The sequence below is a fragment of the Pseudorasbora parva genome, chromosome 15 (assembly GCF_024679245.1).
Source record: "Pseudorasbora parva isolate DD20220531a chromosome 15, ASM2467924v1, whole genome shotgun sequence".
In the NCBI taxonomy this organism is placed as follows: Eukaryota; Metazoa; Chordata; class Actinopteri; order Cypriniformes; family Gobionidae; genus Pseudorasbora; species Pseudorasbora parva.
Genome location: NC_090186.1, coordinates 8,008,436 through 8,024,680, shown reverse-complemented (window position 1 = coordinate 8,024,680; position 16,245 = coordinate 8,008,436). Strand labels below are relative to the sequence as shown.

The window sequence follows — 16,245 nt, the reverse complement described above, 5'->3', positions numbered from 1 at the left end:
TTTTCCATGGCTTTCCCTGTGTTTTCTTTTCCAGAAACCAGTGCTGATGACAGAGCAGGAACTGGCACACCTTGGCCATTGGGATGTGGTAGGCAATAGAGTATTCAATTATTGTATCATGGTTAAAAATGCCCTCTGTCCTATATCGAACAAACCAACACAAAGAGTTCCCTTTGAGGGCTTTTCCATGCCTGCTGCTAGCACGAGTCCAAAAGATAGGAAGTGCTTTCTTTTTCCTGATCCCCTGCTCAGAGCGGGAAGTGTTTTAGGTGCTCCGACTCCCAGCAGAAATGACCTGGACAGGAAACATGTGGTGGCTGGTTGGAGACTCAAATTCTAACCCTTTCATTCAATCCCCTAAATGAACAACCAGGACCCATAATGCATCAGTTCACAGTCTTTGTAGCAACAACAACCTAAAAGAGACCTAGGGCCAGATTTACTAACGGCTTGTGCCAGTGCAAAACCTCTTTTACCATAAAAAAAAAAACTACTGTCAGGATTTACTAAAGACGCGCTTTGATAAATTAGCGCTAAAGTCGCTGCTTCTAAAGTATTAAAAAGACAAACCAAATATCAGAACTTTTCCTCCTTCTCAGACAAGCTAATTTCATCCAATACTTATAGACAGTTTTATGGTTTGTGGAATATTTTAGATTTTAATCTATACCCATCTATCAAAATACTCTATATTTTTCTTACAGGACTTACAATAAACTTGCTGTCACTTGCACTTTCTGGACACCCATTGCTCCTGGTTTATATTGTTCTACTATATTGTTCTTGAGGACAGTGGTACTTGCAAACATTTACAGTATGGCAACCTTACATTTCTCTGGTATTGCATGACTGGAGTACTTCAGCACTGGGAAGATGAATCTGTATTTAAACTGGGTCATCAATGTAGTAGAAATGTGAAATTATTTTTGAATTTGGTGCTTTCTAGACTGAGAAAAGACAGAAAATGTATTTTTGTCTCATGGGGATGAAAGACTACAATTCCCAGAATGCTTCGCTGCCCTTTGAGGCCACTCCCAAAGGCTACTGGATTACTGTGACTGAGTTAGAGAAGACACTACAACTAAAAACTGAACGTGTCTGTTCAATATAATGAGCGAGTCACCGCGCGAGTATCACAGTACTGAGCACTAATTGCAGGAGTCAGATTCATGAGCTGAGGAGCTCTCGTGATGAGAGCTGAGGGAATCGCGACTACACTCGCAGCATACATTCACAACCCGAGTTCAGTCTGGCGCTTTTCAGTTCATGCCTTTGCAAGCTTAACTTTCATAGAAATTAATTTGAGAAGTTAAAAGACTTACATTGCTCACCTTAGATCCGTTTAAATGAGTGCCTGTAGCTGCTAGCTGAGCTGTGAGTTTAATCTCCATCCCCCATGTGCGGGTTCAAAACATGCGGAAATGGTTCCCTCTGCTGGCTGTAGTCTTTAGCCTTTGGCCAAACATTCCTCCTATGATGCAAATATCGTCAATTTGCGTCATAGGAGGAATTTTTCCAGAAATAAAATGCATAAATCTGACTTTCTCAGGGGGATATAAGGGGGGAAAGCACAATCATTTGAATATACTCCAGGGTTTCTACTGATACAAAGCCATATGCTAATCGCTGAAGTAACCCTTTAATTATGCATTCTGAATTATTTACACTATTAAAGAGTTGGATTCTCATGCTAAACATTTTGATAAATATAAACGAGTTGGACATATGACAGAGTATTGCTTTGCTAAATACACTCCTTTAGGATTAGTCTCTGAAAGTTGTTTTTAGTGTATGGCCCTGTATGACGCCATAAAGGATGCAGGATTCCTTGTATGTGTGTGCGCACATCAACCTGAGGGAGAGCAAGAGCAAGAGCGTGTCCATCAACGTGCTTCAGGTTACAGTAGCTGTCAGGAGCGCTCATTTTGTTTTTAGACCACAAAATCAACAATGTCACTAAACAAGTGTGTTTCTGGTTGTGAGGGAAAGATAACCTTGTTCAGCTTACCAAATAACCCAGTGTGCAGGAAACAACAATGGATGCAGTTTGTTTTCCCAGAGCAGCAATGGGGTTCTGCAAGTGTGTTTGTTTGTTTCCGGTCATGAGTCGAAACCGCAGGCGGTGAGTTTAACGGCATCAAATGTCTGTGTTTTGTTGGCAGTTGGCGTGCAAGTGCATAAAAAAGTTATAGTATATAAAGTTATCCAGAGATAATGCCATGATGTAGTGTGTGTGTGTGTGTGTTTGTTTTTGTGAAATATCAGGACACAAATGTGTATAATGACATGGGTATGACAGGTATTACAAGGAGAGGGTGAAATATGAGGACATTACCCATGTCTCCACTTTTCAAAAGGCCTAAATCAAACAGAATGAGGTTTTTTTTTTTGGAGAAAGTAAAAATGCTAAATGTTTCCTGTAATGGGTAGGTTTATGGGTAGGGGCATGGGGATAGAAAATACATATAAAAACCATTATGTCTATATGGAATGTCCCCACATTTCACAAAAATATGTGTGTGTGTACTCCTGACTTATTACACTCTAAAAAATGCTGGGTTAAAAACAACCCAAGTTGGGTTGAAAATGCACCGACCCAACAATTGGGTTGTTTTAACCCAATGGTTGAGTTGTTCTTACCCAGCAATTGGGTTGTCTTAAGCAACATTTAACCCAACCACTGGGTTAAAACAACTCAACCACTGGGTTAAAACAACGCAATTGTTGGGTCGGTGCATTTTCAACCCAACTTGGGTTGTTTTTAACCCAGCATTTTTTAGAGTGTAGCTCCGCCCAATGCACGCCTCCACGAGCTCGGCTGTTTTCAGTAAGAATTGGTACAGCGTCAAAATGATAAAACTAAAGACTCTTTGAAGATATGAAGGATGCAGTAGTACTCAAGATTAACAAGAAACTGTGTGTGTTATGTAGCCAACGCTTTAAAATAAAGCTTCCAAAAAGGGATATCACAGCAATGCCATAGAACCTTTCAGTAATCACTTCTTAAAAGAATCATTTTTTTCTTATTGTGAAGAACATTTCAAAAATCAAAAGAACCTTTTTCCACTTTGAAAAAACCATTTGTGCGTTGAAACGGTTTCATGGCCATTAAAGGTTCTTCATTGATGCCAATGTCTTGATATTGTCCTTCACTCATACACAATACATGGCCTTAGTGCATTGTTTGCCTGGAGATGTCCTATGTCATACAGTTTACTGTTACACAACAAAAGGTACCCCCCACCCCACCTCCCTTTCCACTTTTATCTTTTGGATCCACCCATATCCCACTGGCAGCTTCTCTGGGACATTCTATCTCAGCTTGCTGGAAAAACAAGGGAGGTTACCAATACTCCGCCAGCCTCCTTACCTCCAGAGAGGGGGAACAGAAATACTGTTAATGATTGTAGTCATGTAACACTTTACAGTACAGGAAGCATGGCCACACGGATTGTTTACAGACAATGGAATGGTCTAAATGTCTTCCTCTGCAAAATTAGTCGTTTACACATAAGACAAAATGTAGTGTTTCTTTCAATACATTTCTCAGAAGGTGGTTCAGGTGCAGATATTCAATGAGTTATGTACATTTAAAAATGTACAGAATTCATTCTAGTTCAGTTGATATTCTTTCTGCTTGGCCGAGATCAGTGAAAACAGCGATTAACGGAATTTCTGTCAGAAATGTGTTAGGTTTTACAGGCGTTTGTTAGGCATCTCTAAGTTTTAAAGTACCTCTTTTATTGTCCTTTTTTATTTAAAAATGCTACTTTTACATTAGAAATCGCTCTTTCTATTTCATACAAAACTTCATCAAAAACTAAGAAATAGTCACATTTGTTCACGAGACAATGAAAAGAAGACATTAAATGGAATGAATCTTTTGCTTTTTTGTATTGATTTATTTCCGTGCCTCTTAAGTACATTTTACTTTATTTATTTTTTCCGCGTTTTTGCACAGATTTTTCATAAGTAAATTTCACATATGGAAACTACTTTAATATGTAAAATTAACAAAGAAAATAAGTACATTTATCTTGTCTAGTAAAAGTAAGTTCTTTCCTTTGCAACACCATAACACTGAATTAAACCATGATTTTAACCCTCTGGTCCTCTTCATTTACGGGTCACACTTGTCCTCCTCCCGGTCAAAAGTGACTGAAGCCTTAAAATGTAAACTTTTTTTTAAAACTTAAAAAAAAAAAAATTGAAACAGTATTCCATGTTAAAATAGAGACGGCATTCAAAATAAAACATTTTTGAAGGTAGGCTAGTTATTGCCCCCTGGTGGCAGTAAAAAAAAAAAACTGATGTAATGCCCTGTTATGACCACTAAGTTCCTATATAACTATAAAGTGGCTTATAAATTCTTTAGTATTTTTTAGACAGAAATACTTATTTTTATTAAGTTGTGGATTTGGATTTATACTTAGACATTCTCAAAGACTACTTTTTGTCAAGGTTTAAATAAAAAAAATAAAAAAAATGTTGATTTGAATGTCAGTTTTAAAAATGTTACAAAAATTAACAGGTATGTTTTATCACCGCATAATTGATCTGGGCCCGGTTCCGTAGCCGTAGACACTCTCAACGGCCAGCAGGACTTACACGGTTTTATAAAAGCTATTTATTTGTTGTAAAGCGTAATCATCTCAGAAAAAAATTATTATTCTCTCAGGGGCAGTTGAAGTAAAACGTGCCTGGGACAAACGCTGTGTAGCCATGTCTGTGTCATTATGCCAATATTATCTTCATAACTTTTTAAGAAATAAAAAGTTTACCCCTCAGAAAAATGTACTTTCCTCTCAACATTATAGCCTGCGTGAGCGCGGTGCGTGTGAAGGCGCGCGCTGTATACAGCACACTGCGTCATATAAGGACGCACTGAAAAGTAATCGGGTCAGGTCGTTTACATGGTTACATTTTTCGTTTGATCGGTTCATGAAAAGGTTTATCCCACCCCTCTCAAACCGATTACTATTTCATTCGGTTTGAGCATTTTTATTCTGATTGAGGTGTTTATATGGAGCATTTTCATTCGGATTGGAGTTTTAAACCGATTACAGTGCTCCATGTAAACGCACCTATTGATTTTGTTTCACACATTTGCAAAAATGTATCTAAAGATATATTAATACAGCCTTTGAATATAACCTCAATTAAAGTTGGAGTGTTTATAAAATAATTTTTTTTAAATTTTTGATAAATAACTTGATTCTGTTAGGTAAACACTTTATCCACAGATAAAGGTCAAACCCCATTTTACTGTTTGGAAGAATGAATTGAAGTTATATGCAAAATCTCTTAAATGGATGATGGACAGAAATGCCTTGAAACTTTCTTCTGCTCTGGACTTATATATGTTGTTAGATTAAGACCCCATGAAATTTTTTGAAATTGTTTTTTTGTGTGTGTGTGTGTGTGTGTGTGTGTGTGTGTGTGTGTGTGTGTGTGTGTGTGTTCGGTTGTGTTCCGTTTTTTATTTTGAATGCTGTATCAACACGGAAAATGGTTATATGATTGTAAGAAATGCCTTAAATGTTGTATTTGAACAATCTTTAATAATAAAACAAACAAACAAGAAATTGTAAAAATGTGCTCTGTGTTATAATCACACTATGCATATGTGTGTGTGTGTGTGTGTGTGTGTGTGTGTGTGTGGAGGAGGGGAGGAGGGGGGAGGGTTAGGGATTAGATATTGTACAGTAACATCTAAGTAAATAATACAATACATATTATATTGTACAGATGTGAAATCTATTTAGAAGTAATGCAGTAATTACCCGAACGGACCTCAATGCTTAATACACAATGACATTTGACGGATTGTTTATGAGTATGAATGTGTCATTTTTTAGAAAATTAACTCCAAGTGTCACCAAATGGCAAGTTACTAAACCTAACAACAAAAGCAACCATAAAACAAATTATTCAATGAATTATTCAAGCCCCACTGCATGATGGGAACACCAGTTAAGAAACGCTGATATTTACACTTTCATTTCTACAGGCTTGAAGTGAATACTAATATAGAATTATTACTGCCTGAACAATTTTTTAATGTAAAAAAATATATTTAACTTTTATTTACTTCACAGAATAGTTTTTATTTTTATCAATACAAAAAATAAATACAAATTCTGACTTGAAGGTGATCTTCCCCAATCCAGGGACAGCATCCAGTAATGTTTGGTGTTGAGGGTCAAACTTCTGAGCATGCTCAGTTGGAGTTCACTGATCCCTTGCACTTGAATAATTTGTGTATTTGGTTAAAGAATGGGGACTTACATTAATATTATTCAGAATTAATGTTAGCTCAATAGTTTGCCCATATTTGTGTTGTTTCAATTCATCATTAGGGTGATTGTTTCAATTAATATATACAACCTTTGTAGTACAGCTATCATTACAATCTATTACATTTTCTCAGCTGACTATACACAAGGTTAGACTATTTATCTGAAGGTTTTGTAAAATAAAGAAATTTCTTCATCACTATATGTATGTTAAAGCTCAGCTCAGCTTAACATAAAATGGAACTTAGATCCACAAGTAAAAATGATTAATTTTGAGTCCAACTTCAGATTTTTTGTCATAAGATGCACATAAGATACCTTTCTAGAACATGCATGAACATTCAGAAATCTGGAATGCAACATAATATAACTTTCAAGATTAAAATAGGAAATGATCAGTTTATTAATAATAATAATAATAATAATAATAATAATAAAACATTTAACATAAAATGTTCCTTTAGCATTTTTGGACCCACTTTATATTAGGTGGCATATGTACTAACATTTAAATTAATAATTTGATACAATGCACTTGGTGTGTACATGTTTTTACATTTCACATACATTAATACCGGCATGTAATTAAACCTGTAATTAATTTCTGTAGTTATAATTACACTGCTGACCCTCACACTGAACCCTACCCTTAAACTGACCCATACGTCCATAACCTCACCCGTACTCCACCGCAATATCAGCAAAAGGGTTTTGCAATACAATATGAACACAATAAGTACATTGCACTGATTTTTGATGTAAGTACATAGTTAAGGCCACCTAATATAAACTGCGACCACATTTTTAATCCCACTTTTTTGGTATATTATCCATTAAAAAACCCCATCCAAATAAGTTTAAAGACTCCATTAGAACCCCCATCCCACCATAATTCTCACCCAAGGCTTGTTTTGTGTAAATTGTGCATTTTGCATATCTTCACATTGAGTTAGGACCCAATCGTAATTTATCTCTGATAACTTGATTTAGACTCTTCCGTTAAGGTCTATGTTCTTGGGACCTTCGACCTCTGGAGTCTATAGACATTAAATGAACGGTAACATCTCTGATTAGTGTTGCGCGCGCCCCTCCCTCTTCTTCCTCCATCAGCGCACTTCAGTCACGCGCCCATCCCGCGCACGAACCCATCAGTGAGCGCGCAACAGGTCTGTGTCAGGGGGAACAACTCAGAACAGCGCAAGGATTTCTGTTCCTTTTAGGATTTAAAAAACATTTATTAAAGTGCACAACTGTGTCGTATAATCGTGATGAGGAGCTAAGGAGTCAGGAATTTTTGGTTTCATGTCGGGACGGTCCAGCGTTACTGTCGGGCGATGGCAAAGACATCTTATGTGCTTTCTCTCGTCGACATCCTCCTTACCATCAACTTGGTTATAGGTATGACATAAACACAACACCTAATTAAATACACAAATACTCATCATTACCTTTTTCGTTGCTCGCATTATTAACTTATTGTTAATTGGAAATCATTCGCACTTTTGCCTTTGCTGAGTTTCAGCTCGTTTCCCATTACAGTCTTGTAGGATATTAAAATGTTCAAGTGTACACCTGTTATTGATTTTAAACAACTGTAGCTATATACAGCTTCGTTATTGGATCTGTAGAAAAAAAATATTTTAATAGTATAGCCTATATTTAAAAAAGCGATTCATACTTTTTAATATTTCATTGACTGCTATTTTTTAAACTATTAACAAACATTTACTACTGATAAATGAACGGACATAAGAATATTCCTAGAATTTCATGCATGTTTGGATTATTCTTATGAGTTAAAGCTTTGTTTTATTTTGCCTTAATTTTTGTAATATATATGGATGTGGTTACTAAGTAATTAGTAACTGTAATTTAAAGAGACAGTTCACCCAAAAATAAACTTGCCCTCAAGTTGTTCCAAACCTGTATGAGTTTCTTTGCTCTGCTGAACACAAAAGAAGATATTTTAAAGAATGTTTGTAATAAAGCAGATAGAGTAACCATTGACTACCCCCCCCATATTGTAATTTATATAGTTAATAAGAAAAATGTATGTAGTTTTATATTATTTATTTGAATTAATTAAAAAAGCTGTTTCGTCCTTAAATCACTTAACTATAGTTAATGTTGATATAGGATTTAGAAAGTAATAATATGTAATAAAAAACTTTTGGGAGAGAGTAATCTATACAGTAATCTAATTACACTATTGCAGATGTGATTAGTAACTATTAATTCATTACTTTTTTACTTACCCAACGCAAATGATATATTATATTTTAGTGTTGTGTTTTTCTAATGTCGTTTTGTGCTTGTAACATTGTGCTCTGTCTTAATGTTATTGGTTACAGGTGTAGAAGTCAGTTTAGATAACATGCATAAGTCATCATTATGCATAATTTCATCAATATCATTGTCAGTGCATTTTATTGTAGCATATTGTGTAACTTGTAACATTGTCGCGGTATTTTTTGGTTTTTAAAGTACAGGGCCAGAGCTTATACCAGCTGTAGGAGCCAACATTTATATAACAACAAATAAATATAAATAAATAAATGTACAATAAAAACTAAGAGTTGTTTCGGTTTAAAAATGGGATCTAGTGAGAGATATTTGCTTTTAAAAAAGTAAAAAAAAAAAAAAACTTCCTATTCTTTCTGCCCTTATCTTGTAATTTCTTCCACTCTCTCATCAGATGCAATCAAGCCCTCAATGCCGTTATTGTTTCAACTGCTTTCAGTGTCTGGCCACTTAAACGTTCAAACAAACAGTTGAATAAGTTAGTCTCCATGGAGTGCATGTTTTAGACTGATTGTGTGTGCCCATAAGAGTGTGCGTGTACCCAGTTCTAGTTCCTCTGGAGCAGGAATCCCACCTCAGGCTTTGGTGCGCGGGGCCATTTAGCCTGGCCCCGGCCCATCTGCCCAGGCTTCCTGTTTTGACACATCCAGGCCTCTGTGCTGCACTTGCAGCTCAAGTGGAAAAATATCCCAGGGTCCCACATCAAACTGCTCTATGCCACAATGTAATGTGCTGTTCTACACGTCTACATCCCTTATATCCAATGTAAAACCAAGCCAGGCAATGGACAAGCATTCATGCTCCTCACCATCACTCTTGTGCTCTCCTGATTGACTGTCAATCCATGCTTATGCAAAGAGAGAAGCAGTGGTTTAACTTTTAGTTTGAGTGGATGGGCAGCACAACATTTTTTTTTACCATGTTTTTGTCGTTTGTTGATAATGAAGCTGTAGATTTAGTCTGATGGTTGATCTGCTTTCAGATGAGGAGATAAACTAAATCATTCTGGGAATTAATATCAACCATGTTGGAAGCACCAAGGAGATCCTAGAAAATGAGCATGTTTTAAAGTTTATTTAGTCTTGATGTTAATGTGATATATTACAGCCATATTCTCAGTGGTATATTGCTCCGATGATGGCGGTCATACTCTCCAGTGTTTAGTTTTAATGTAATATATTGGTATATGTTGTCTAGATTCAAATTTACACAAGGTTTTGTGTCTTTCTTGGTTTAAGTTGGCGTAATTAAATTAAATAAGATAAACAGCAGAAATCTGGCAGCATTTGTTTCTTTATATAGCATAATATTCATACATTTCCATTTTGAAATGATCATAAAAAAAACCTAAAAAAACAAAAAACTGTTTCATCCAGACTAAATATGTTATTTGCATCAGTAATAAATCTGGTCATACTTTAGATTAGGGTCCAATTCTCAATATTAACTACATTAACTACAGACTTTGCTTAAATAAACTCCTAAATACTGCTTATTAATAGTTGGTAAGGTATTATTAAGTTTAGGTATGGGAAGGATTATGGTCCTGGAGAAAAAGGCATTAATATATGCTTTATAACTACAGCCAATCTCCTAGTAATATGCATGCTAAAGAATTGAACCCTAAACTAAAGCCCTGTCCCAAATGGCACTCTTCATATGCACTTTCGGTCTTGTGGACTAACAAAAGCTACTGCTTGATTATGATTAAGAACACCTTAATACATAGTTACCCAAATCAAAATGTATTTTCATATTGAGCTGTTCATATTAAAAATCATTGATTTTCATCTGCAGCATCAAGTCTGTTTATAGGCAAGGCAAGGCAAGTTTATTTGTATAGCACATTTTATACCCAATGGCAATTGAAAGTGCTTTAAAATAGTGATAACATATGCATGAGAAATAAGAATACCATGTGTACGAATAAAAAAAAAAAAAATCACATTTAACTCAAATAAACATATAAAATAAGAATAACCAAAGATAAGAACAAAGGTAAACTAAAACAGTTATAAAAAGAATAAACAGATGAAGCATATAAGATAACGCGCAATCAGTCGGACGTACAGTCAATTAAAAATACAGTATATTTAAACTGATAAAGCGAATAGGCTAATACAATGTAATGATTATACTTTTAGATACATACTGTGTGTTTTGTAAATGTATATTTCTATTATATGGTTTTACATTTGAAAGTAAAGTAAATTACAATATTAATTTATGTTGTATCATAATCTGCGCTACTATCCCCGCTTTTATTTAATGAGGTTGCAGGGCGTTCCAAATGAGCGATTATTGTCAGCCAAGATCACTTCCCCTGATATACCGTGCACAGGGAGCAACTTATGTCAATACTGCAACAAAAAAAAAAGTAACGCGCATGTGCAAGCGGTGCATAAAGTACACGTGGCTACAAAAATCTGGTGGTTCGCATTCAGTACGATCATAGTCTTTTGATGATGAAATTCACGTACACTGACCCTCACATACGCGTAAAAAGTGAAGTATACTTTGCCCTTTAGAATGCCATTTGGGACAGGGCCTAAAAGTGTTACCACAAAATTTGGCCAATGTAAGATTATGACTATCATAACCACTTAAGTCCTCATTTAAAAGGATAGTTCACCTAAAAAGGAAAATTTGATGTTTATCTGCTTACCCCCAGGGCATCCAAGATGTACTGCAGGGGTCTTTGTTTCATCAGTAGAACACAAATTAAGATTTTTAACTCCAACCGTTGCAGTGTGACAGTCATATAGTAAATATCAATGGGGTGTAATTCTATGAGAGTAAAAAAAAACACGCACAAATTTTTTTTAATTAAACCCAGTGGCTCGTGACGACACATTGATGTCTTAAGATACGATACGATCGGTTTGTGCGAGAAACCGAACAGTATGTATATAATTTTTACCTCAAATACAACACTATATACAACAGCTGCGGGTGCACCACCCTTTCCACTGGGTGAGGTCAAATTACACAATATGGCATATCTCAATGGGACACAAGCGGCGGAAGTGATGTCTTGCACGCATCATACACATAGACAGTAAAAGAAATGGACCGAGCGATCCCATTGACGTCAACGGCGAAAGAATGAAGTCAACCTAGGGGCACTCACTTCCTGATGGCTGAGCGAACTGCGCAGGCTCAGACTGAGCTTTACGACGTAGATGTGACGTGAGCCTCCTGTCTGACAGCTGTAGGTCTTCTAGTAGTTGTGGAAAGGGAAAGCTGAATCACGTTGTTTACATATTTTGTCCCGTTTCTTTTGGCTCACTATGGACTTCTCCCCATTCTTCCCCCTTGACTTTATCAGACTTTATGTCTCCACGTCCCCCGACTGCCTCATAGACAGTAAAAGATTGCCTGCGAGCGTCTCCTCACGTCTATACGGTAATTTCTCAACTGTGCGACAGGGTCGCGTTGGTTATGACGCAATCGTTAGCCTATTTTTACAAAAACAGCTTCTGCGGGGCGACAGTGTAAGATACAAGGTAATGGAGCCTTTTATACATTGTCGTGTTTCTTTAGAAATAAACAATGGACAAATGGAGTCTTTAAACGTCTCAGATGTGAAGTTATTCACTGTCAAAGTGACTCAAAAATGAATGGGAGTCAATGGGATGCTAACAGCAGGTGATGGCTTGGTTAGCAATGGCAGCCCCTAGGGGTGGAACGCTTTCCGAGTGCTAGATTACCCCCTTGATCATACACCATATCGTGCAATTTGACCTCACCCAGGAGAAGTGATGGCACGCTCGCAGCTGTTGTAAATAGTGTTGTATTTGAGGTAAAAATTATATAAATACTGTTTGGTTTCTTGCACAAACCAATAGACATCAATATGTCGTCACGAGCCGCTGGGTTTAATTTGAAGTTGTTTGTGCATGTTTTTTTTTACTCATAGAATTACACCCCATTGTCATGCACTATACGACTGACAGACTGCAACTGTTGGAGTTAAAAATCTTAATTTGTGTTCTACTGAAGAAACAAGGTCATTTACATCTTGGATGCCTTGGGGGTCAGCAGATAAACATCCCCTTTAAATCCACTATCCCTTTAAATCAATCAGTGATTTAGATTTTATGCGAGTGTTCATGTGAATCTGCAGCTTGTTCTTTAACAAAGCACTCTGGGTGTGTTTCTTTCTTGTAGCGATAGAGCTCAAGTTTGTGCCCGATCCTCCAACCTTAAACATCACTGAGAAAACTCTCAAAATCAATGCTTCAAATACACTGGAGATCACGTGCAGGTAAGCTTTGCAATTCTGTCTTCAAAATAAAATCATTTGTGCTGTCAACGTTAACGGGCTAATGCATGCAGTTCATTTTTTTCCAGTTGCTAAATATTTAACAATTAACTCAGCAACAGTTTTTTCTGTCATCCTTTGGCTATGGTTACATTATATGATCACACTCTTAATACTTTTAAACCATTCAAGCACCACAAGACAAAACAGAACGCACTGTCTGTGAATGTCCTGTCACAGAGAGACTTTTTTTAATGTCATTGCTGACACTAGTTTTACCTGTTACACAGGGGGCGGCAGATCCTGGAGTGGTCTACACCTCACAACCGAACCCGCTCTGAAACCCGGCTCACCACATCAGACTGTAGTGGTGATGGACTATTCTGTAGCACTTTAACGCTCTCCAGAGCAGTAGCCAATGAGACGGGAGAGTACCGCTGCTTCTATAAAAGCCTGCCTGTAGAGGATGGGAAGACCTCTATAGCTGTGTATGTCTTCATACAAGGTATGGCTTTAATGTGTAATTGTGTTGGACAAGTTTTCAACAAAAAGAAGAGCCAATTTTTCATAGTGTTTTTATAGTGGTACTGCCTTCTACAGAAAGTGGGAGAGAGATTCGGAAAGTTACAAAAATGTGTTCATCGCATACTTCCTTTGTTGTCCTTCAGGATAACCTTCTCACCTCCTCATTCTTCATAACCTCTTCATTCTCGTGGCACCACCACATTTTACTTACCATTTTGACCATAATAGCTGTAAACTATCCAGACAAACAAAATACAGGAATTGGTTTGTTTTAAGTTGCTTATTTTTAAGTGTTGGTTAGTGTGAACTTGCACTCCATTTCATACCTATGCACATTTGATAATAAAGTTTTATAACTGTTTGTAAGCAGTGTCATATCTCTTATAATATCTAAAGAGTATATTTAGTATAGAGAAAACTCTCCTAGATTATGGCAACTGTAAATATCTGGTTAAATATAAATACCAGACATGCCTGTTTTTTAGATTATCGTACGCCGTTTGTCCGAATGGCTCAAGATTATGATGTGGTGTTCATTCGGGAGGGAGAACAGGTGGTCATTCCCTGTCTGGTATCTGTGGAGGAACTAAATGTAACACTGTACACAGTGAGTATTTCTACACACACACACACATTCCCCTAACCTACACAAAAAACGGCTAATCTGCAGATGTTATCTTCTATTTCTAAGAAGCTAAATTTAGTTGTGTTGGTGTAATTTAAGCTTGGATTAACCAGGCCAGGACATTTTTCAAGCTGAAAAATGAAAAGAATGTCATATACGCCTAGGAGGCTTGATGAGTTTTGGGATTTTTTTAGGTGAACTATCCCTTTTAAGTCAACTGATCACTTTTTACAGTGCATTACTTATAGGTATTTTGTGTTAAAATATGAATAATAAATATGAAATTTATGACTATAAAATATTCAGGGCCAGATTTACTAACAGCTTGCACCAGCGCAAACCCTCTTTTGGCGTAAAAAAAAAACTACAGTCAGGATTTACTAAAGACACGCAGTGAAAAATGAGTGCTGAAAAAGCATGGACGGGGTTAGTTTTGCAGCTGACTTTATTGCATATGCATTCGTAGGAGTTTCCCTTTGAGGGGCAAAATGTATGGGAGGAGAGTATTTAAATCAATCATGCAAGGTGATTTACTAAGGTTAGCGCTTGACAATTTACTGGTGTTTGCGCCAATATTTAACGGCCAAAAAAGCACATCTTAAACTGGATGCTAACTGATAGATTGTGTAAGTCATTATGGAAATGATCCGACTGCGTCTGTGTTCTTTAATTTGCATCACGTGCAGAACTTTCCACTCCCATTGGCGCTTTTTTAAAATAGCGCTCCCACACTAATTTGCCCTGTTCAGTAAATCTGTCCTTAGTGTTTACTCATTCAGATCCCTGTGTTGTGTGATTCACTGCTGGTGATATGTGAAGAATGTTTATGTTGTCTGCCCTCAACAGAAGTATCCAGTAAAAGAACTGTCCACGGATGGGAAAGAGGTCATCTGGGATAGCAAGAGGGGTTTTATCCTGCCTAGTCATGTGGTCAGCTACGCTGGCGTGGTCTACTGCCAAACCAGCATTCGAAACGAGACCTATCAGTCCTCACCTTACATAGTGGCTGTTGTAGGTAAGCAAAAAAAGTTTATTTGAGGAGGTGTATGTTGCATGGTTTGTGCATTTGACTTATCATTTCAGTTTTGCATATAAAAAATGTGTAAAATATTTGTTTTTGAGGAGGTGAGATTGCATGTCTCAGAATAATTTTGTTTAGACTGTAGAAACAGTCTGGTGTGAGATCAGCTGCCGTGGTCTCAAGAGAACAATGCTCCACCCGGCACGTCCCTTACACCCCTTCCCTCTTCCGCAGGATACAAGATCCATGACCTCACCCTGAGTCCAGCTCATGAGAGGCTGACGGTAGGGGAGAGGCTAATGTTGAACTGCACCGCTCACACCGAGCTCAATGTGGGAATCGACTTTCAGTGGACCTTCCCACATGAGAAGGTCAGTTACTTAGAGAAATGTTCAATAAAAGTTAACCTCAATTGGCAACATTTGTGGCGTAATCTTGATAACCAAAGAAAATAACTAGCCCAGCCCATGTTTTTTAAAATTCTCCTTCCTGTTCTCTACATAAGTTTCACAATGCCCAGCGATGAAAAACAGCCAGAAACAGTCTAAACTAAAGCTGTCTGCTATGTCTTTACTGACTTCTATTGACCCCCTAACATACTTTATCCCTCTGGTGCTCTTTAGGAAAATGTTAAGGTTTAAAATTTTGCTTCATCGGAATGGGATTACACTTTGTCTGTTTTTTTGTTGTTGTTTTTATTTTATTTACTTTTGTCACATTAGCTAAGGAAACACACAAAAACAACATTGACATGATTCGGATATGTTAAAGCATTGGGGCAAAAAAGTCACTCTTGCCTCATTTGCAATCAAAAATGGCCGACATAGGAAATTAAGGGAAAATACAAAAACTCTTTGGTAGTACAAACTACAAATCATCCACTGTGCAGAAAAAAGTGCACAGCAATGATGATGTGACACTCTAAATGTCAAGAGTGCAAAATAGATGCATGCTGAAGCATTAAGAGTTCCTTTCACCGGAACTAAGGGACAAGCCCTGAAAAACAACCCCACACCATAATACCCTCTCGACTAAACTTTACACTTGGCACAATGCAGTCAGGGAAGTACCGTTCTCCTGGCAATCGCCAAACCCAGACTCGTCTATCATTGCCAGACAGAAGTATGAGTAGTCACTCCAGAGAACACGTCTCCTCTGCTCTAGAGTCCGGTGGCGGCGTGCGTTACTCCACTGCATCCGACACTTTGCATTG

General features: G+C 37.1%; 1 protein-coding gene across 1 annotated transcript in view; it reads left to right on the top strand.

The window, feature by feature from the left end:
• Nucleotides 1-7,435: 7,435 nt before the first annotated feature.
• kdr (kinase insert domain receptor (a type III receptor tyrosine kinase)) overlaps nucleotides 7,436-16,245 on the top strand; it is a 34,748-nt gene continuing 25,938 nt past the window's right edge. The window contains exons 1-6 of the mRNA XM_067416979.1: nucleotides 7,436-7,694; nucleotides 12,768-12,864; nucleotides 13,152-13,366; nucleotides 13,872-13,993; nucleotides 14,858-15,026; nucleotides 15,267-15,403. Coding sequence (XP_067273080.1) covers nucleotides 7,631-7,694; nucleotides 12,768-12,864; nucleotides 13,152-13,366; nucleotides 13,872-13,993; nucleotides 14,858-15,026; nucleotides 15,267-15,403 — 804 coding nt within the window. The 5' untranslated portion in view covers nucleotides 7,436-7,630. The remainder of the gene's footprint in view (nucleotides 7,695-12,767; nucleotides 12,865-13,151; nucleotides 13,367-13,871; nucleotides 13,994-14,857; nucleotides 15,027-15,266; nucleotides 15,404-16,245) is intronic.